The following is a 23818-nucleotide window of genomic DNA, read 5'->3' on the forward strand; positions in this document are numbered from 1 at the left end:
AGAGCATGAACGGGGGAGGGTCAGAGAGAGGGAGACACAGAATCCGAAACAGGCTCCAGGCTCTGAGCTGTCAGCACAGAGCCCAACGCGGGGCTCGAACTCATGGACCACGAGATCATGACCCGAGCCGAAGTCGGCCGCCTAACCGACTGAGCCACCCAGGCGCCCCTACATTTTTTTTTTTTTAATGTTCATTTATTTTTGAGAGAGAGAGACAGAGCACAAGCGGGGGAGGGGCAGAGACAGAGAGTGACACAGAATCTGATGCAGGCTCCAGGCTCTGAGCTGTCAGCACAGACGCAGGGCTCGAACTCACAAACTGTGAGATCATGTCCTGAGCCAAAGTCGGACGCTTAAACGACTGAGTCACCCAGGCGCCCCAAACATGTCTTATTTTAAAGGCCTCAAGCCTAAAGAATTGCTCTGTATTTACACTCCACTATTCATATCATTGGCAGCAAAACTATACCCTTAAAGTGGTCCTTGCCTTTTAAACAATACCTTTGGCAGCAAGTTTTAATTCTGACCTAGAGATGCAAAGGATAGCAAAATTTTTACCTCCTGGTAATACAACAGAAGTTTGAAGATTTTTGTGGGGAGGTAGGAAGGAGAAGGGAATGGAATTACAGCAGCCTGGAAGAAAATTTCCAGAAAAACTAAAGTATGTGTAATTCTTATTTTTACCATCCTTTATAGATTTAAAATCTTTGTTAGTTTAAAAACATAAAATGCCTCATGTATAAATTGTTTTTTAAGTCAAATCTATTAGAAGATCAGAAAGCATGGAAAAAGAAAAAGAAAAAAACTGAGGGTAAAGGAAACAATTTCTCATTTCTTTTTCTTCCAATATTTAAGACTAACAGAGCAAACACATATGTTCAAAATGAAAAAGGATACCTCTCCACACTTTTTCCAATACATCCAGTGGGCTTCCAGAATGGTCTTCGGTTATCAGTTATTTACTGGGCAAGCATTCAGCCAAGGGGCAATGACAAGCACTTTGGAGAATACAAAGGATACAACTGATGCAGCCCCCAGGCAATTCACCTGGATGACAGTCAATACACACTAGTAACAATGATACAAAATAGTAAGAGCCAGAAGAAGGGCACATATAAATTACTAAGGTACTTCCAGCTAGGGACAACTGGGATTGTCTTCTAGTATGGGGTGGAGGGATGTAAAGGAATTGGGGCTATGGTGTTTAGGCAACCTAGAGTAGTATCGCACGGGGAAAGACACAAGACAGGAAGACCAAGGCATTCAGCTTGGCTGGGGTGAAGAGTATGTGAAGCAAGGATGGAATGTGATGCTCATTGAGTGCTTCCTATGTGCCAGGCACATGTGCTAGAAGGTTTCACATATTTACAGTTCACAAAGAGCTAGAGGAAATGAGTTTGGAAAGGTAGTCTGGAGTATGATCACAGAGGACCTTGCAAAGCAAAATGCTGGTTCTAAAAAGCAAAGTAGAATTTTACAAAGGAGTCCAGTTCAGCCCACAGCTCCTCCACCTCTTTCTAGGCCCTTTGCACCACCCCATGAAGCAGCTCTGTCACAGAAGAGAACAGAAGACCTTGAAGTGATGAGAGGTTCATCCTTATTCTGGAGAGGTGCTAGCAAGAAATCATCTGAAGTCCAGAGGAGACACCTGGCATGCCAGGGACCACTGATAAGGATAAACTTGGAATTTCTTACCTATTCCTTCCCACCCGTCTCCAAAGCTTGGAAAGCTTAAACCTGCTCATTGTAAGCCACAAGGTGGAGATGTCTGGCAGGGCAGAACTGAGAGGAAGTCGTTTAGCCAGCCTAAGGTTACCATTAACACTTTGAGCCACTGCCTTGAGCTAATTTTTATGTTTGTTTTTTAAGTTTGGTTGAAATGTCACAAATGGAAAAATTAACTAAAGCGCCCTGGTTAGCCACAAGACTGGACACACCTGGCTGCAAACCCAGCAAAAGAAACTTACTTCATTAGTAGGAGAGGCAGAAAGTGAAATTTACATCTGAAATGTGCCTGCACCAGGAGAAAGTGCTGAGGCCAAAGGCGCTGTCTGTTTTTACAGCTGCGTCAAGTCTTAGTTCTCTACTCTTACCAACACTCAGGAGTGAGGCAAGGGCCCAAGGAAAAATGGTCTCCAACCTCTTCAGCTGCAACTCAGCTCACAAAGGTTTTTAAGAACCAGTTAATGAAATAAAACAAGACCAGATGAGGTGATATAATGAACTTTATTTCCACAGCTAATTTATATGTTTAAATCCCAAATAATTTTTTTTTAGTTAGAACGCTCTAAATTATTGATGTGATTTTTGTAACCTCAAATTTAACACTTATATTTTATACCGACTTCACTAATGATATATGAGTCTGCCTTGTTTTTCACAATAGTTGGGCTCCTAAAAGCCGATAAAAAGCAAAAATGTTTTAAATGAAAATGTCCTCACCAAATGAGACTGCAATTCTAATTTCAAGGGAGTTCTTGATTCAAATTTCTGATTCATCATTAACTGCAAATGGCTCCACTCAAAGTAATAGCCTCTAAGAATTCTTTGGCATGTAAAAAATCACCACTTCGTTGATCAGTCTTATGAATTCTACTTTTTATATGAGTTTTCTTAAAGATGTACACCTGGGATGTCAAATTACACAGAGAAAGATTTACAAATTACCACCTTCAAATCACAGATTTTCAAAGCACCCCAATAATCCACATTTTTTTAAAGGAAATTGAAGCACAGAGGAGGAAAGACTTGGCAGTCAGGGTCAGAACAAAGCCACACTGGCTCCCTACTACTTTCTCCAGCCACATGTCCCTAACTTTCCCATTTCTGTAGGCTGTATGCACACAGAAGTCTGAGACCCCCTCTATACATACAATCACACTCACAACAGAGAAGTAGTTAACAATTTTCTTGCCTGCATAAAGGGTGTCTGCCTGTTTATACCATGAGTTGGGTGGGGGAGGATCAAGTCAATTATAACAGAAAAGCAATAATAGTAATTTCCCAACTCTTCCAAACCTCTGTTATTTTTAAACCACCATCTTTTATTTATAGTCTTTGTAACTAAACTGGGGCTTGGCATTTCTCTTCACGCAGGTGAACTCACAAGTCTGTAACTTGTGAGAGTGTTATGGATCATCGAAAACTTTACTATTCAAAGTGTGGTTGCCCTATTCTCACCCTGCTCCACCTGTGGCACTGGCATCACTTGAAGCTCTCTAGAAATGTAGACTCTCTGTCTCTGGCTCCACCCCAACCTACAGAATCAGAATCTGTATTTTAACAAGATCCCCAGGTGGACTACAGGCACATAAAAAGTGAGACACTGATCTAACACACTTCTCTGTAGGGCAACACCATATCTAGAACAATTCAGAAAGAAGAATGGTTGGATAAAATGGGAAGGGGGGTGCGGAGGAAAAACTAATTCCTGCAGGACTGCACTGATGTATATGTGGACTAGAAACAAATAAATCAAGTATCATCTATCTGATAAGTTGGCTTTAAAATAGAATTCCAGAGGCTTAAGTTCAATTCATTCATTCAACAAGTATTTATTCATCTGATGTTTACTACGTAAGCAAAAAAGTATTAAGACAGGTCTCCTGCCTTCATTAAGCATGCAGTCAAGTAAAAGTGACATTATAAAGTAACACAGAAGAAGGTTCAAAGTGTTGGAGATTGTGATGGAGATATATATGGAGGTCCAAAGGAAATTCATGGTGGAAGGGTAATAACTAAGAGGTTTCTGTAGTTCAAGAGTCAGTACCTATGGTTCATGAAGCTTTTCACGTTGTAGACAGCTGTGGCCCACAGGGTTCCAGCAGTCCAATGTCCAGCAGGGTTTAGTCAATAGTGATAAGAAAAACAAGCTAACTAATAGAAGAGCTACTGTGTCACTATACGTCAGACAGCCAAGGCTTTGGCTGGCCAGGGGTGTCACTGGTTACCATTAAGTGATCTGAAACTGGCAGCACACCCATGTCCACTGTGTGCTGCCACAGCGTTGGACAGTAAGTACTTGAGGGCATGTAGAACACCAAGCTGCACATATAGCTTAAAGGCTGACGATCCATTCTGGGCAGCAAAGACAGCAGAAAGTTTAGTCACATGAACAAGGAACCAAAGAACACAATTACAAAGACAGTCAATCCACACTATCTCCAAAACAAATAATGATGATGATGATAGCAGATAAAACTCTGACATAAGCTATCATTTTAGAATGAACATAAATGCCAACGTTCTATTGTCCCAGAGAAAGGCATGTAAATGTTATTGAAGACATCTAAAAACAAACCCATGTCCTCTGTGCTTCCTATATATGCAGTTCCTCCAAAGACATGGGAATTTGGAAATATGCTCTCAATGGGCAACCATCATTTCCATGATTTAGTCTCAAAGACCACAATTTTACAAAGAGTAAGCACATGATACCATCAGACAATAACATAGGAGTGTGTGAAAATAATTACTATAAATAAAACATGGGGGACAACCTCCCACTTAACTCCTATGCAACATGCAAAAACCTCCAAGACATATTGAGTGAAAAAACTAAGTACATATTTATTACACATTAGCACATAGAGGATGATATCATGTACAATAAAATATATAAACACAAAACCAATACTACATATTTTCTGTAAGAAAATTACACAGAAAAAAGCCTTAAAAGATATACACTAAAATGGATCAGTAACTACTTCTTGAAAGGAGATAACTGGCCAGGAATGAGATTGAGGAGTATGGAGATTTCAATCTCAGTTAAAATATTTTGAATTTTAAAAATAATTGTGAAGTAAAAACATATCTAATATATATTAAGTTAAAAAGCCAAGATGCAAAACTGTGTGTAGTAGAAGCCCATCTGTGTTGTGTTAAAAGAATATACATTTATACATTTGCATTTGTATAGAAAACAACCAGAAGGATACACACCAACTATTAACAAAGGTTACTCTGGGGGAGCTTGCCTGGGTAAGAGATAGATTGTTTCTACATTAAACGCTTGTTACTCTTTGATTTTTATTCTATGAATATGTATGAGTTTTATAATACATACATAAACTTTGTTTACTTCTCAGTCCATAGGGAGAACTTTGTAATGAAAAAAAAAAACCAAAAACAAAAACAAAAAATAAATTAACCCATTTCATGACCCCTTCTGATGGTTCTGCTTTAGATGGTCCCAACTGGGAGGCAATGAAATGGGAAAAAAACAAGGATTACAATCTATTAAAATATGGTCTAGACACAAAAACACATAATATACAAAGGAAAAGATTACTCTTTGTATAACCAACTGTATTCTAATGTTTTGGTGTCATGTTTCTATTATCATTACCTTCTATGTTATGTATATGCTATATATTCTCCTTTCTCAGGTTAATTATTAAATGTACTAATGTACATTTTCAGCAGATACGATGCTGAATTAGTCTAGGTTAAGCGATAAAGGACTTGTTTTTCAGTTCCTGAGGACAGTGTAGGCCCAATGCCAGGGTATTTCCATCAAAACTAATTTAGAGGAGAACTGGTTCAAACACTGAATTGGTGTCAAAGGCATAGTGTCCTAAAATTCAATTATTATTTGATTTCCTCCATTCAACAAACCCATCCCTTCCCTCCTACCACCATTATTTGGGCTTAACAATTTCATTTCCATGCACAGGATGTCCTCACATTGACAAACCATAATAATGTGTGCAAACACATAAAGTGTCCACGGCATGTCAGTCTCCACAGAAGCAGAAGCAACTCTAGCTGAATTACCACTTGACATTAGGCAGCATTACACAGAAATCTAAAAGCAAAGCCCTTCTAGCACAGATAAAACTTCAACTCAAGTCAGGCAATCCCTCACTGGAGTTGTCCGGGACCAGAATCTGATAGCATTTACTTACCCCCATGACTCTGCCACGCTGCTCAACATCCTCCCACATGAAATGAACTATGATACGACACATGTATTTCCCACTCCGGCCTTCCTGTTTCATTCGGACTAGACACATCCTGGATGGGAAAAAGACATAAAGAGTAACTGGTTGTTTGCTTTTATATCACACATGTGTAATGGGTAACTTCAGCAAAGAACACAGAATCAAAAAAACTGAAAATGATCTTATTAAAAAAAACGACAACACTTTTATTGAGGTATAACATAGATACTGTAAAGCACACAAATCTTAAGTATATAGCTTGATGGATGTTTACATGTTATATATAGCCATGTAAGCAACACCCAGATCAAGAGAGAGATTATTTACAGTACCTCAGAAGGCACTCTCATACATGAAAAGGACACACATTTAATTGTTAGAAGATAAGCAAGTCAAAATCCGTCATTTTACTGAATGAAAACAGGAGTCCTAAAGATGGAAAGTAATTTGCCCAATACCATAGAGTAGTCTGTAAAGATGGGTATAATGCTGTGCTGTCCAACACAGAAGCTACTAGCTACGCGTGGCTATTAGGCACTTTAAATGTGACCGGTTCCAACTAACATGTGGTATAAGTTTAAGATTTGAAGATCTAGTTCAACAAAAAGACTACAAATATCTCAAATTTTTTTATACTGCTTACATGCTTACATATTATTTCAGATATAAGCGGAGTTAAATATAACTGAGTTAAATAAAACCTTCTATTAAAATTAATTTCAGAATATTTTCTTTTTACTTTTTAAAATGGAGCTACTAGAAGTGTTTAAATTAAATATATGACTTGTGTTGTTTGTCATACACAATATACACAAGGTGTGTGTCTAGGCATGGCACCTACCTAGAACACAGATCACAGAAAGTATGATGATTTTACCTATGTAATTATCAAATAATTTCCCCCATGAGAATGTAAGTTCCACTGAAGGCAAAGATGAAGCCTGAATTTTTTTTTTATTTTTAACCATTCTATATCCAGGGCTTAAGTATAGTAGGCACTTAGTAATTATTTGCTAAATAAGTAAGTGAATAAAACATCTCAGGGCAAAGTTTAGGGCTTCTCCTATACCACATTGCCTCTAATTAGCCCATAAAGCTCTCTTCTTAAGACCTTCCATAAGAATATAAGAATTATATTTTATTTTATTAATTAGTAAATATAATATTATACTTAATTATATATAAGAATATAAACAGGGTCATCAACTTTCCAAACTAGTTCCTAATCTCAATGAACATCCCTATTTCTATTACCTCTTATTTAAATTAAAAAAAAAATTTTTTTTAATCTTTATTTTTGAGGGAGAGAGAGAGACAGCGCAAGCAAGGGAAGGGCAGAGAGAGAGGGAGACACAGAATCTGAAGCAGGCTCCAGGCTCTGAGCCGTCAGCACAGAGCCCAATGCAGGGCACGAACCCACGAACCGTGAGATCATGACCTGAGCCGAAGTCAGACACTAAACCAACCGAACCACCCGGGCGCCCCATATTATCTCTTATTTAAATTTTTAAGCAGCTACAACTGGGCTACTCACCAAAAGATAATTCCTGCTATAGTTATGGAATAGTCAATCTAAACTGACAATCCTGCCCGTTAAAATCTACTAGCAATCGTATGGCACAATGGAATGATTCCAGCCTGGCCTGTGCCAACATCTCTGTTAACAACTAAAGATGTAGAAAAGAAAACATACTTACCAAATTTGCAGATGACAAGGGGTTGGGCAGGAAGACAAATATGCTGGATGACCCTACCATGAACCAAAAATATTCCAAGAGACCGTTTCAATGGGCTGAATCTAACAGAATGATCTTGAACAGGGATAAACCTAAGGTCCTGCCCTTGGGTCTAAAAGAACTGTAGGTACAAGATAGGTGAGTCATGCCCATTTACATGTGAAAAAGCCTTATAGGCTTAAGTTGACAACTGACTTCAAAGGATGTCAAGGTAATGATGAGGTTACCCCCCAAATAAATGTGATTTTAGATATAGTAATGGAAATACAATATCTTCGATGTGCAAAGTGACATTTTTGTTCCATTCAGCACAGGTCAGACTCTGCTTGAAATACTGTCCATAGTTTTGAATATCATTTTATATATACATATCTATTTTTTAATATTTACTTATTTTGGGTGGGAGAGTGCAAGCAGGTAGGGGCAGAGAGAGGGGAACAGAGGATCTGAAGCAGGCTCTGCACTGATAGGCTGACAGCAGTGAGCCTGATGTGGGGCTTGAACCCATGAACTGCGAGATCATGACCTGAGCCAAAGTTGGACGCTCTACTGACTGAGCTACCTAGGTGCCCCTGAATATTATATTTTAAGAGACAAAAGGAAGAGATGAAAGATCAGAAGATCTATAACCTGGAGAAAAACAGGTGAGTTGCCTTAAATATTGTAGGAAAGCAATTAGACTATTTGTCCAAGAGTTAAGAGTCAGAATCAATGGGTAAGCCACAGGGGGAGAAAGAATCACTCAACACTGAACACTGAAAACAATAACTTTCTAGCAGAAGTTTCTGAAGATTTGAATGATGGAATGAATAAGCCCAAGACATAGAACGTGCCTACTTCTGAAGAGTGAATAAATGCTTTGTGAGAACTCAGCTATCTGACAAGTTGACTACATGATCTTTAATATCCCTTCCAACCAGGAGATTGGCTTATGCTGTGATTTTAAATTTGTAACCTCTGAACCCAGTTAGTGCCTAAGAAATAATACTTTATAACAATAAAAACAGGTCATGGAAAAAGACTTGGCTTCTTCACATGATACAGAATGTATTCCAAAGCAGAAACAAACCAGGGAAAGTTCAATAGTCCTTTTCCATAAAATTTTCTTAATCAAATCACTCATGTCAGCCTCTCACCTGAAAAGACACTGTGTGTTTTGATGCTTAAGTGTCGTCAGAGGCTAATTCATCAACAGCAATAGTGAGGTAATGGAATTCTTCATTTATTTGAAAATTCTGTAGTTTGTTAATACACCTGCCTTCTGAGGTTTAAAAGGCACAGATTTTCTCAGACCATAAAGTATACATTATGCTATGTTCACAAGTATAGCTACCATCTGTCACTATCCAACCCTATTACGATACCATTTTGACTATATTCTCTATGATGTAGCCTTTATCTCCATGACTTATTCATTCCATAAACTGGAAGCCTGTATCTCCTACTCCTCCCTCAGCCATTTTGCCCATCCCCCAACCTCTCTCCCCTCCGGCAACCATCAGTTTGTTCGGTGTACTTATGAAGCTATTTCTGCTTTTTATTTGTTTATTCATTTGGTTTTCTTAGATTCCATACATAAGTTAAGTCATACGGTATTTATATTTTTCCGACTTATTTCACTTAGCATATACCCTCTAGGTCCATCCTTGTTGTGGAAACTGGCAAGATCTCATCCTTTTTATGGCTGAGTAATATTCCATTGCATAGATATAGATATAGATATAGATATAGATATAGATATAGATATAGATATAGATATAGATATAGATAGATAGATAGATAGATATAGATACACACACACACACACACACACACACACACACACACACACACACCACATCTTCTTTATCCATTCATCTATGAATGGACACTTCAGCTGCTTCCATATATTGGCTATTGTAGATAATACTGCAATAAACACAGAGGTGCATCTATATTTTCAAATTTGTGTTTTCATTTTTTGGGTAAATACCCAGTAGTGGAATTCCTGGACCATATGGGATTTCTGTTTTCAATTTTTTGAGGAACCTCCATACTGTTTTCCACAGTGGCTATACCAATTTACATTCCTGCCAACAGTACATGAGGGTTCCTTTTTCTCCACAGCCTCGCCAACACTTGATATTTCTTGTCTTTTTGATGCTAGCCATTCTCACAGCTGTAAAGTGTTATCTCACTGTAGTTTTGATTTGCACTGCCCTGACGATGAGTGAGGCTGAACATTTCTCCATGTGTCTGTTGGCCATCTACATGTCTTTTTTGGCAAAATGTCTATTTGGGTCCTCTGCCCATTTTTAATTGGATTATTTATTTGTGGTGGAATGCTGAGTCATAGAAGTTCTTTATAGACTTTGGACATTAACCTCTTACCATATAGATCATTTGTCAATATCTTCTCCCTCCCATTCAGTAGGTTGCCTTTTTATTTTGTTAATGGTTTCCTTGACTAGGCAAAAGATTTTTCTTTTGGTGTAGTCCAAGGCTGGTCTTCCTACTGTCTGACTTTTTAAATGAGGAAACTGAGTCTTTGAGAAGTAACTTGTCCAGAGTTACAAACCACTAGATTTATAGGTGAGAATCTGAACCCTGATAATCTTGTCCCAGAGTTGTACTGTTTTTCTGCTGCCTCTAATGACTAGTACATATCTTAGAATCCATTTACTCTCTTTTTCTTTCATTTAATCTTCACAAGGGCAGTAATAGTTTCAAAACTAGCATCACATTAGAAATAGCCTATCAGAAGAGGAAGACTGGCTAACTTGAGGCAAGAATACCTACAACAACAAAAAGTAACTATTGGCAGCCTAACAGGAAAGAAAGAAACTAAAAATATATTGAAAACAAACACACACACACACAAACAATAGCACAGCAACTGAGGTTCAACAACCCAGCGCAACTCAAAGACAGTCTGGCAAATTACAGTTAAGCATTACCAGGACCCCCCCAAATCATCCAGAAAAGGTTAAAGTACACTGGCAGGTGAAAAGACAATGAATGAAGCAAATCCAAAATGGTAAACAAACACGAAAAAGACATGATGACCCTGGTGCCCACCACAAAACAAAGCCAGCACCCGTCACAGGCTCTGACTGTACAACAGTTAAGTCTGAGTCACTAAGGAAACTACATTCCACAACAACTGAGAACACCAGGTTTAAGTAACAGAACAGGACAGCTCTATTTCAATTTCCATCATGGATACATTCCTCATAATAAATGTTTAAATTAAATGTTGAGAAGCCAAATTACATTTTACTACTGATTCAACTTCATAATTTCAGAGCTCTGTTCTAGGGAAAGTGGAGAAGAAAGTGGGGCGGGGGGGGCGGGGGGAACACCTCCCTGCTAAATAAAACATAATAAAAATTGCTCTTAAGAATGCAAAATAAACTTTAAAAAGAGATAACCTTCTGCTCAAACCTAAAACTCCTCAAAAAAGAAATTATTTTTAGGGGCAGCTGGGTGGCTGAGTTGGTCAAGCATCCAACTTCAGCTCAGGTCATGATCTCATGGCTTGTGGGTTAGAGTCCGGAGCCTCCTTCAGATTCTGTCTCTGTCTCTCTCTGCCCCTCCCCAGCTCACGAGTGCGTGCATGTATTCTCTCTCTCTCTCTCTCTGAAATATAAATAAACATTAAAAAAATTAAAGAATAGATTTTTTTTATTTTTACCTTTTATAAACTTTTTTTTTTTTATGTTTCTGAAAAAGAAAGAGCTCACACACACAGGGGAGGGGGAGAGAGGGCGGGGACAGAGGATCCAAAACAGGCTCTGCGCTGACAGCAGAGAGCCCAATGCGGAGCTCAAACTCATGTACCCATGAGATCATGAGCTGAGCCAAAGTCAGATGCTTAACCAATTCTACCACCCAGGTGACCAAAAATAGATTACTTTTAAAAATCTTTTTACAAAGAGAGACTCTAGTAATAAAAACATTCTTGTTATTAAATAAATAATTTAATCATTTATTTAACAAGTATCTACTAAGTACCTACCCTGAGTGTGGACTTAGTCTGTATATAAACTACTCTCTGTTTAGGAGCAATTCCGGTTACCTGTCCCAAGTTTGATGATGTTCTTAAACCCACAACTTATTATTGAGGTTTTGAGCTTCACAGTACATCCTTGTCTCTCAGTGACCCCAGTGGCTCATAAATAATACTGATATCTTTTACACATAAGGAAAGCAAATAACTCAGCTAGCAAAGTAAAGAAAAAAAGGAGTGGTCAAGCCCTAGTCCTGACTCCCAACTATCACTGAAAGGTAAGCACAGAGACAGGGGAAAAGGGAAAAAGACTCACTCACTAGGAGTTTCAAAAGACAAAGGGCTAAGATAAAAATTTTACCTTAAGGCAAATAATAATAATGATTACTGTCACTGATGGCGCCCTCTAATATCAGACTTGTCACTCAAAAATGCATTTGCATTCACTCTTTCAACCTAGTTTAACTGTTCTCATTTCACAAAAAAGAACACTCATGCTCTGAGGAAAGCAGAGAAGGAAGTAAAAAGGCTTCTTCCTTGGGGTGCCTGGGTGGTTCAGTCAGTTAAGTGTTCAACTTCGGCTCAGGTCATGATCTCATGGTTTGTGGGTTCAAGCCCCACATCGGGGTCTGTGCTGACAGCTCAGAGCCTGGAGCCTGCTCCGGATTGTGTCCCCCTCTCTCTCTACTCCTCTCCTACTCGTTTTCTCTCTCTCTCTCTCTCTCTCTCTCTCTCTCAAGTGAATAAACACCAAAAAACATTTTTTAAATAAAATTTTTTTAAAAAGGCTTCTACCTCTAGACTTATAAAATGTTTCAGTGTTTCCCTATCTTAAAATAAAAAATTTTTAGAAAGTTTCCCTTCCATCCTGTTTCTCCCTTTAGTGATCACTTTCTTAATCACTTGGAAAGTCTTAAAATGTATTTTATAATTACTTAAGTAACTTAAAAGAGCAGAGCTAGAATGAAGCCTGAACTTCTGCTTTCCCCTAAGCCACAGTGTCTCCCAGGTCAGTGTCCCTATCAGCTATTTCCCCCATTCTGTGACAGCACAGTTCCAAGAGCCTCTCCCTGCTAGATCAGACAAGGAAGAAGACAGCGACACTGCCTGCAGAGTTCGAAGGAACAACAGTCCTAGCCATGCTTTCCTCCTCTCTACCTAAATCTGGGAGGGAAGAATTCTTGTTATTCTTGACGCTGACCTCCTGCCATGTATTGGCAGCTCCGAATATCCCGTCCCACTTGCTCTGTTTGGGCCTTCTGACAATACCAGTTGTGTTTGGCCTTCTTTCTCCCTCATGGTAGTTTATAAGCTGCTCAGAGTGGATCTGATTTGGAATTCAAGGAAGACTGGTGGGCATTCAAGACAGGTCTGTCACTCTGGCTGCTAATGAAGGAATCCCAAAGGAGACTTTCACATAGCTTGTTTCCCTTATTCTGCCATCAGCCGAGGCCAAGGAAGCAGAGCCTACATGCCCACACTCAAGCCTCAGCAGTGTGCTAATGAATGAGTTTATTTATTTGTGAGCTGGCATGCTTACCCTTTCCTGGGGCTGTGTACATGGCTATCTCCACCTGGTTTCCTAAACTCCCTCCCGATGAAGCCTAACCTTTATGTGGGGAGCATGGGGGCCACAGGACCGTCTGTGGGCAAACAGACAAGTGGGGTGAGGCACTTCCTGAAGCCATCTCACCTGACAGTGAGCCTCCTCCAAGAACTACACCTGGCCTGTGGCCTGCCTGTCGGACCCAAGAGACCAAGCTCCTGGGTAGCAGGTACCAGTGCTTTTAGTTTATGCGGTGTTGACAAAATGATGCTGCATAGGCCTTTGGTTTGGGCAAAAGCTACTAGTGTGTTTGAACAGAATGACTGGCTGGGGGAGGGAGAGAAAGGATGTGCACATGGCCAGGGCTCACCATATATAGCAGATCTGAAGTTGCTGGAATCCAGCATGAGCTTGAAAGCCCTACAGCTGCATCAAAACTGCTGTGGCGATTTTGAAGAGCCCTCTTGCAAAGGCCGGGAGTGTCTGCCAAGGCAGTTCTCTGGCTGGACTGAGACTGGGACCAGTCTGTTTTCCAACCCCTTCCCACCTGCACAATTTATTTCCTTGTCTTCTTTGTCAGAGGCTTCTTCCCCCAGACTTATAAAAATGTTCCAGTATTTCCCCATCTTAAAATTAAAAAATAAAAACAGGGATACCTACGTGGCTCAGTCAGTTGAGCGTCCAACTCTTGACTTCAGCTCAGGTCATGATCTCACAGTTGAGGGATCGAGCCCCAAGTTGGGCTCCTCGCTGGGCATGGAGTCTGCTTAAAATTCTCTCTCTCTTTCTCTCTCTCTCCCTGCTCCACCATTATCCTTCCCCCACTTATGCTCTCTCTCTCTCTCTCAAACAAAAGTAAAAAAAAAAATAACAAAATGTTTCCCTTCTGTCCTGTTTCTGATTATCAATCAGTGATATCAATCTTAATCACTTGGAGTATCTTAAAAAGTAGTTTACAATTACTTCTTAATCTCCTAATAACTCCTTAAGATCCCATGTCCTCTGGTTCTAGACCCCAGGAGGCCAGTGCAACTGCTTGTCTTGACAATCCCCAGGCAGTCCCCCTTCCCTGTGTTCCCATAAGATCTGTGGGTCTGCTATACACAGAGCTTATCACCCTGAACTGTTCTCAGGTATACTTTACTTGTGGCCTCTCCCAGGACAAAGGCAGTGAGTACCAAGAAACAATTTCATATCATTGGCGATCAGTGAAATGCTGTTCATATTCATGGGAAGAAACCCCCATCTCCATGACCACCAAAGGGGAACACTCAAGCAGGAAGCCAAGTATTGAATGGAGAAGGAGCAGTTAGCTTCAGATTTGGATCTCAGGTCCTCCATTACAGATGAAGAGGCCTGTGAACAAATTCCTTAAAATTGCCAAAATCGTCTCCCCATTGTAATCATGAGAGGGTTGAACTGGATCTGTGGTTTTTAAACTGTGGTCTGAGTTTCCACAGAGCTACATAAGAGTCCCTTACCAGTGCATACATTGTGAAGACCTGAGTGAACAGGTCATTCTCACTTCCTCAACCCAAACAGCAATTCTTTATCTATGCATATATGGTGACTGGGTATAAAATTTCATATTTAAAAAGGGCCCAGCTGGTAAAAGGATTGAACCACTAGATCTCTTTACTTGCAATGCTTTTCATGCACCTTTTGACTTGCTAACTTCTACTCATCAGTTTAGACGTCATTTCTTCAGTGAAGCCCTCCCTGAATGACCCATCCCCCCATCTAAATTATGTACCCCTCTTCTCCCTGCCATTTCCTCTCATCATGCAATTTCAGCTGTATTCTATTAATGATTTAATATCTCTCTCCCACACTCTGGCCCTGTGAGGACAGGTTCAATTGGAGAACAGATGTAATAATTTTATGGATTTAAGATGTTTTTAATGTTTATTTATTTATTTTGAGAGAGAAAGTGCAAGCTTGTGTGATGGGGAGGGACAGAAAGGGAGAGAGAATCCCAAGCAGGCTCCACATTGTCAGTGCAGAGCCCAACTCAGGACTTGAACTCATGAACCATGGGATCATGACCTGAGATGAAATCTAGAGTTGGACGCTTAACCAACTGAGCCACCCAGGCAGCATCCCCCTCCTCCCTTTTTAAAGTATTCTCTACACCTTATGGAGGACTAGAACCCACAACCCTGAGATCAAGAGTTGCATACTCCAGGGGCGCCTGGGTGGCGCAGTCGGTTAAGCGTCCGACTTCAACCAGGTCACGATCTCGCGGTCCGTGAGTTCGAGCCCCGCATCAGGCTCTGGGCTGATGGCTCAGAGACTGGAGCCTGTTTCCGATTCTGTGTCTCCCTCTCTCTCTGCCCCTCCCCCGTTCATGCTCTGTCTCTCTCTGTCCCAAAAATAAATAAACGTTGAAAAAAAAAAAAATTAAAAAAAAAAAAAAAAAAAAGAGTTGCATACTCCAGAGACTGAGCCAGCCAGGTGCCCCTAAAATTTTATGAATTTATGTTTAGTAATGAGCTGGTACTGGGGCGCCAGTCAGTTAAACATCCAACTCTTGATTTTGGCTCAGGTCATGATCTCAAGATTCATGAATTCAAGACAGTTCAGAGCCTGCTTGGAATTCTCTCTCTCCCTGTCTTTCTGCCCCGTCCCACTTGCTCGCTCTCTCTCTAAATAAACTTTAAAAAAAAGAGTAAGCAGGTACTTTAATAAATAGTATTAATAAATATTAAATAGTATTAGTATCAATCAGCAATTATTTAATTACTTTGGTAGTTTTAATTACCAATGAGGAAAGCAACTTAACACTGTTGAGTTAGCCAGATCCACACTTAGAATTTTCTCTCTGCCATGTACTAACTAGTTCTTTGGACAAGTTTTTTGACTTCTCTAAACCTCTGATCCCTCATATATAAAACCTCTGATCCCTCATATAAAACAAGAATAAAGTGGTTGTAACATGAGTAAGATAATACATGTAAATAAATAAAAGATAACATATGTAAAGGGCTTGGTAATTATATTTATGACACACCTGACTTTAAAATAATTTTTTTAAGATTTTTTAAAAATGTTTATCTATATATGAGAGAGACAGACAGACAGACAGACAGACGGTGTGTGAGCAGAGGGGCAGGTAGAGAGAGACAGAGACAGAATCTGAAGCAGGCTCCAGGCTCTGAGCTGACAGCACAGAGCCCGATGAGGGGCCCAAACTCACAAGCCATGAGATCATGACCTGAGCTGAAGCTGGACGCTTAACTGATGAGCTACCCAGTCGCCCCTAAAATAATTTTTAAAAATACAAACTGCAGGACGCCTGGGTGGCTCAGTCGGTTAATTGTCTGACTTCAGCTCAGGTCATGATCTCATGGTTTGGGAGTTTGAGCCCCACATCGGGCTCTGTGCTGACACCTTGAAGCCTGGAGCCTGCTTTGGACTCTCCCTCTCTCTCTCTGCCCCTCGCCCACTCACACTCTCTCTCTTAAAAATAAATAAACAGGGGCGCCTGGGTGGCGCAGTCGGTTGAGCGTCCGACTTCAGCCAGGTCACGATCTCGCGGTCCGGGAGTTCGAGCCCCGCGTCGGGCTCTGGGCTGATGGCTCAGAGCCTGGAGCCTGTTTCCGATTCTGTGTCTCCCTCTCTCTCTGCCCCTCCCCCGTTCATGCTCTGTCTCTCTCTGTCCCAAAAATAAATAAACGTTGAAAAAAAATAAATAAATAAACATTAAAAAAAATGTTTTTAATTTAAAAAATAAAAAATTAAAATTAAAATACAAACTGCATTTTACTCCCTCCCCATTCCATCTCCATCATAGGCATACTCTAATTTTATTTATCCCATTCCATCTTCTAAAATTAACTTCTGCATTTAGAAGGTACTAGCATTCCATGACAAATTTTGAGAGGAGTCTCTACAAATCTATTAACACTTGTAACGCCAACATAAATTCCAGCTACATACATGTAACAACCCAGAGAAACTTAAGCAGGAGCAGAGCTTTGCCACTCTCACCCAACCAAAAGACAGTGCCAGGACCCTTCCAAATGCCGTGCGAGTCAAGTTAGATCTGAGAACATCAATTACTTGATGAACATTTATTGATACAAACTAAGAATAATACACAGAACTGTGAGAAGTAATATCTCATTTTCATATCTTTCCAAAAAGATAAAAATAATTCTTGCTCTCAATAAAGTCACCATCCACAAAGAAGACTGATACGATAAAACATAAAAATGTTACGTGATGAGTGCTATGATAGAGGTCCCTAAAATACTAAGTAAATACAGAAGAGGAACTAACTCTTGCTTTCAAAGGAAAGGGAAGGTTTCAAACAGAAATGATACCTGAGTTAGATACTGAATGAAAAAACAGGAGTTTTGTCAGGTAAAGAAGAGAGAGAAGGGCTTTCTGGACAGAAGAAAACTTGGTATTTCTATTATATAATATTGTTTTATCTTGCAGAGGAGGGAGTGTTGGGGATAGCAGTACCTAGAATAGTACCATATGAGAGTAGCAGGGGTGGCATATTTGGTGGAATCTGAATGCCATGCTAAGAAATATAACTTTGTCCTGAGAATAATGGAGAACATTAGGGAGAGTGTGTGTGTGTGCACGTGCATGCATGCTAATTTAATTTGTATTGAGAAGATCAATGGCATGTGAAGATGGAAGTTGGAGGCCAAAGACCAGTTTTCAAGTACTGTTTCTTATAATCCAGTAAAATCAATTTAATAGGGCACATGTTAAATTTTTTCTTTAAAATGAATTCAAATGGAATAGAAAATATCAGAGATTATCTGACATTTTAAGGACAAGTTTTACAAAACTGTAGTATCAGAGACATGTGTGTTCTGGGTTGCAAAGTAAAATTCATTTGTTATTGTGGGTCATGGGCAAAAAAGTTTGAAGGGGTGACTGGTGACTGACCAGATGAGGGGGGTAAGGGAAGAGTCAGGGAGGTCTCCCCAGTTTCTGGTGTGGACACCTGAATGGATTGCAGTGCCACTGCCCAAGACAGTAAACAGAGGAGGAGGCCTGCTTTTATCAAGTACACATTTGGATGCAGGAAAGCCTAGACAGCAACCTCTCTCAACAATTTTTCAGCAGCCACATTCAATACTAACCTTGTTCAGCAAAGACAAAGGACACACAGTCATTGCAGCTGCTACAAGTTCACGTGAATACACAACTGATAAGGCCCCTCTAGAAACTGGACATACACAGAAAAACTTGGGAACTAGAGAAGGCAGATAGGATAAGGGAATCATCAACACCTCCTCCAGGGGAACTAAAAGGATGTGAGAAATCCTGTCCCTATTCTAAAGGCCAACAGGGAGCCATCACACTTGGGAACCCAAGCAAGCTTTCTGAAAAGTCCACTGCCAGGGTATTCTGTTTAGTAGGGGTTTTTTTCCCCCCTTTGGGGGATGGGGCAGATTCTTTCTACTTTTATGACTGCTTTCTAAGCCTCCTAACCTCTCCCTCATACTACCACCTTCAGGAGGTATTTCAACCCTATACATCTCTAGGAAGTCCACTGGGCCCTCTAATACTGGACTTGGCTATCTTTGTTACCCTCTTAGAGCTTCAGGCTAAGAGAACAGGGCTGGAAGAACATAGCTTCTCCACAGACTTGGGTGGAATGATTACTCCTCCTAATACCCCTACCCCTTAGAAGAGAAAGTCTCCCCAATTCTTCTTGGAGGATAACAGCACAAGTGGGCCCCAAAACAGCACAAGTTTTACAAAACTGTAGTTCAGGCAGGAAGTACAGTTGCCTATAATGGATGACGGTGAAAGAAGTGCTGTGCCCAAGGCACAAGCAGATACTCTGGAAGTACAAGGAAGTATAACTAAATCCAAATTTGGTGGTGGTTGCGGCGTGGGGGGCAGTATTGGATAAAGAGTGCTCTGTGGCAGAGATGACATTGAGATGTACCATGAAGGGTGAGGAGAATTTCTATCAGAGAAAACATGGGCATTTTAGGTTTAGGGAATATCAGGAACAACACCCAGGACATATGAACAAGGACATGGGAGTATTTGAGGACAGCCAGTTGTCTGAAGTGTCTGGGGCAGGTTTGTAGAGGAATTCAGTGGGAAAGGTTGCCATAAAGTATACTTCCTGCCTGTTATCCGCTAGACAATGCACATGATGTCATACCCATCTCTCCAAAGCCCCACAGTCCTTAACACACAGTAGGTCCCCAATAAAAGTTTGTTAATTCAAACTGGAAAGCTACTGATTAATTCCACTGAAGACTGCAGATCGTGAGAACTAAAGAGAAAGGGTGGAGGGGAGACCAAATGTAGATTTTGAAGCAGACAGCTTCCCTCCCGCTACTTAACTGGTAATAGTAGTACTCCCCATTCCTCTGAGAAATGAAACCAACCTCAGAAAGGAAGACACAGCAAGCATGTCTGGAAACGGTGGCTATCTTGAGAGAACTGTAAGTAGTTTCAAGGTTCTCCTGGCTACTATTAGGGATTGACCTTGGGATGTGGTCACAGGGATTATATATTTGATTTTGCCATCCACTCCCTCTAACACTCTGATACCTCTAGTTATATAGGCAATAAAGAGCCTTTCATACAAGCTCTGAATATTATCTTTGAGCTCCTCTGGGAATAGCCTCGCCTCTTCTGCACCCTCCCACCTTTCCAGTGAGTAATTCTACAGTTCCACTTCTGCAGTCCTCTCCTCTTGAAAAAGTAGCTTTCCTCTCAGTATACCCAGCTGCCCTCCCTAAGCCTTTTCCTAACCTTCACCATTCAGACAGAAGGTAGTCTGCCTTCACAGCTATGTGACTAAAAGACATGGTACATTTCAAAGAAGAGGCAGAACTAGTAATGGTTTTGATAGTTGCAGCTTCCTCTGTGATCCCATGGGCACTACTTACTCAGATTTATTACAGAACTTAGCCATTCTCCGATTTGTCACGGACTATTTTAAATATCTTCTCTCCTGAGGCTCCTGGGTGGCTCAGTCAGTTGAACATCTGACTCTTGATTTCAGCTCGGGTCATGATCTCATGGTGCATGGGATTGAGCCCCACGTCAGGCTCTGCGCTCAAAGTGCAAAGCCTGCTTGGAATTCTCTCTCTCCTTCTTTCTCTGCCCCTCCCCGTGCTTGCATGCGCGCGCTCTCTCTCTCTCTCTCAAAATAAATAAATAAAATTTTGAAAAAGAAAAAAATTAAATGTCTTATCTCCCTCACTAGACTGTGGGCTTCTTGAGAACCACAGCTAGTTCCCAGCAAACTGCCCAGGACATAGTGTGCACTCAATGAAGTACTTGCTTAGAAAAAAAATAACATAAAATAAATTGCCACCTTATGCCCCTTAGCCAATCTCAGTGACTATGTGAGTTCAGGAGAAATATTTCAGAGGTGATCAAAACCAAAAAGTCTTTATATAGTAGTCAGTTCTGTGATGCAAAGCTCAGCTGAAGGCAGTCTCAAACAAGGGTCCTTTTGACAGGGCAACCATTCCCCACGTTCCTCAGATACTCACTATGGTCAAAGTAGTAAACTTAGTTCTCCAGAATTTACTTTCCTGAGATCTGGCAGTTCAATAAATGCATTCCCCAGCCCCCACTTCAACGTCTCTCCTATATCCTTCTGACCTTTAATACTGTGTAACATTAGATGAAAAATTGATTTTTTTGGCTACTTAATTTGCAGCTGAAGAAAAAATATACTGTTTAAGGTGTTAAATATTTTTACACGCAACAAACCTGGCACGAATCTAACCTGTATGCACATTTTAGAGGTACAGGCGTAAATGTCAGTGCTATAATTTGTTATAAGTTTCTGATGACCAGCAATGAAAATGACCACGGATTCTCACAATTCAAACCACTTTTACGTAAATGTGAACTTTCCTAAAACAGCCAAGGGAGAGAACTTTCCATCCAAGCTCATAGAGTCTCTAAGAGATACTGATAGCATTGTTCACTGGGGTAGGTGTTCTTTGAGAAAAGCCTACAAATACTAGGTTCTTTCTGGGACTATGCTTTGACCTTTAGTAAAAATGTGCTTTAAGACATTAGTTATTAAAATGAAAGGAACAGTTTTTAATGCCTGAACAACTGCCATTTCATATATTCAGCCCTGCTGAAGGCTATACCTTACAAGTCAGCAGTGTTTAAAAAAAAAAATTTGGTGACTTCACTTAAATTGCTCACTTACCAGACGTGAAGCAGAGTTATAAGAAACCATGAATTGAATGTATCAGGCATCTGACACCCTAGAAAATAATAATAAAGTATAAATACGTGAGGGTTCAGAGGAGAAATATCGCCTATATTTTAAATATTGGTAGGAATCTGTTCAACTAAATATATGGCAGTTATAGTGCTCTGTGATTATACTACCATAGAGAGGGCCAGGAGAACCACAGAATAAGACTACGAGTTGAAAGAGTATTGAATGCAGTCAGACAACCAGCCCTCTAGTTCCAGCCCTGTTACCACTTTGCTGTGTGGCCTTGGGCAAATCACTTTTCTTCTCAGAGGCTGTTTTCTCACTTTGTATAATGTGGCCTGGATGATCTCTATGGTTCCTTCCAACTTACATGTTATTTTCCCTTCCTGGTCTCAAATTCTTCTGGAAAGCTAGGAAGACACTACTTTGCCTACCCGAATTAAGTACAGGCTTTTTTTACTTGAGCCCTGCTAAGTCTAAGTTCTAGTTTCTTTTTCCCGTCTTCCTTAAGGTGACCCAGTGTACTAGGAACATGGGAATGCTGAATGACTCGTCCAAAATAAATGACCAGGAGAAAGAAATGGGGCTGTAGGGAGCTGTAGTTGAATAAAAAAAGCAGATTATATCTAATGAAAGGCCATTCATCAACCTGTAGGAATGATAAAACTGGGCTTTAAGTTACCAAAACTCAGGTCAGTGCTTAGCCATCCAAACCTCTCAATTCTCAGATCTCTAGGAAATGCCCCTGGCTAGATGAGGGGTCCTCCACTGAATGCTGAATGTGCCCACCCTGTTACATGACAGGGAGAAAAGCAAAAGCAAGAGGACAAAGAAAATGAGTAACAGTGGGAAATGCAGGCCCTTCGGGTACAATCAGTCCTTTGGAGAAATGACTCAAGATAAAAGGGATATATACTGCCTTGCAGCAAACAATGAAGTATACAATGTACTAAATGATAACACAAAGGGGCCATTCGGAGAGAAAACACAGGGTAGGACCTCTGTGAGGGACACTAACACTGCCAGTAATAATAAAGAGCAGTAATTCCTTATAGGCTTACTATGTGTGACATTATAATTGGTGCTTACAGGCATAAGCTCAATGAATCCTACCAGGCTTATGAGGTGGGTATTAATATTACCCTCATTTGACAGGTGAGAAAATGGACTCCTAGAGATCATGACAACTGCCTAAGGTCACACAGCCATGAAATGAAACACCTGGGATCAAACTCAGATCTGCTTGATTCCAGGCACCATGTTCTTAATCACTAACTGCTTCTCTAACACTATAATCAGAACCTAACATTCACTAAGGGCCCATACTTCCTGCCAGGTCCACTGCTAGTCATGTCAATAATTTTCTCACTTAATCCTCACTTTAACCCTGAAGGGAGGTATTATAACACTCATTTAGAGGCTCAAAAAGGCTAAGTAACTTGAGGGCAGCCACAATATTAACAAGCTCGCGGTTGGGCAGGAGTTTAAGTCCAAGTCCGTCACAAAGTGACACCAAAATACTCTGGTGAGTGTACTGGGAGGTGCCCAGCAGTTGTCAAGTGGACTTCCTCTTGGAACCCAGCAGGAGGGAGGTGAAGGCTGGCCTGGCCAACCATACAGCTATTAAGATACATGCCATCTGAGAGTGGGCCAACCACCCTCCACCTAGAACAAGAATAGCCATGAGAAACTCTCAAGCCCAGATCTGAAGTTGGGTCTTTTTTGGATGCTAGAACAAAACATTAAAAAGAAAAGTTTTCTTGGAAGTCTGTCTTTCAATCTGGAAAATGAAATTTGGCTGCTTCTAAAGGACAATCTGTTCAATTGCTACCTCTACATCAAAGTTTCTCAGCAGCCTCCAGGAGCCTTTCCAATTTTCTCAGAGAGGGAATCAGTTCTTGGGCTGGAAAGCAAAGACAGGCCAGCAGCTGGACTTGGGTCACAATTTTCCATTCTGGGGGTCGGCTCAGGGCTGAGGATGGGAAAAGAGCTGCATATTGACTCCCTGTATCCACTGGGGTCAGAACAGAAACCCAGAGTAAAGCCCTAAAAAACAAGACCACTAAATGTCTGAGCATGAGCAACACAAAAGCACAGCAGATCTTTAGCTCAATGAACTATGTTTAAACACTTCAAAACTAAAATCTGTTACTGTCTTCTGCCATGATCACACTCTTGCAACAATATACACTCAGTGCATTATTTTCTGAGGCTATGTACTTTCTTCCTCACTACCAAGTTGGATAAAATTAAATAATTCATTGCTGTTATGGAGTGGCAGTATTAACACAGTTGTTTGTTTAATGCAGGTTTTAGGGTCAGACCTCCTGATTCAAAACCTTGACTCTACCTCTTACTTGCTATTTGACTCTGGGTAAAGTTATTTAGCCTTCTCTGTGCCTCAGCTGTCTTCTCTGT

At 40.5% G+C, this 23818-nt stretch overlaps 1 protein-coding gene across 4 annotated transcripts in view; it reads right to left on the minus strand.

Annotated features, from left to right (window-relative positions):
- Positions 1-23818, minus strand: part of UQCC1 (ubiquinol-cytochrome c reductase complex assembly factor 1) — a 102560-nt gene that overhangs the window by 38933 nt on the left and 39809 nt on the right. For all 4 annotated transcript variants that reach the window (XM_086702057.1, XM_086702056.1, XM_025931996.2 and 1 more), the window contains 2 exons: positions 21386-21443; positions 5910-6018 (listed from right to left, as the gene is read on the minus strand). In XM_086702057.1, the coding sequence (XP_086558183.1) occupies positions 5910-6018; positions 21386-21443 (167 nt within the window). The remainder of the gene's footprint in view (positions 1-5909; positions 6019-21385; positions 21444-23818) is intronic.

Source organism: Puma concolor, chromosome A3, assembly GCF_028749965.1.
Source record: "Puma concolor isolate L17-30 chromosome A3, mPumCon1.1.hap2, whole genome shotgun sequence".
NCBI lineage: Eukaryota > Metazoa > Chordata > Mammalia > Carnivora > Felidae > Puma > Puma concolor.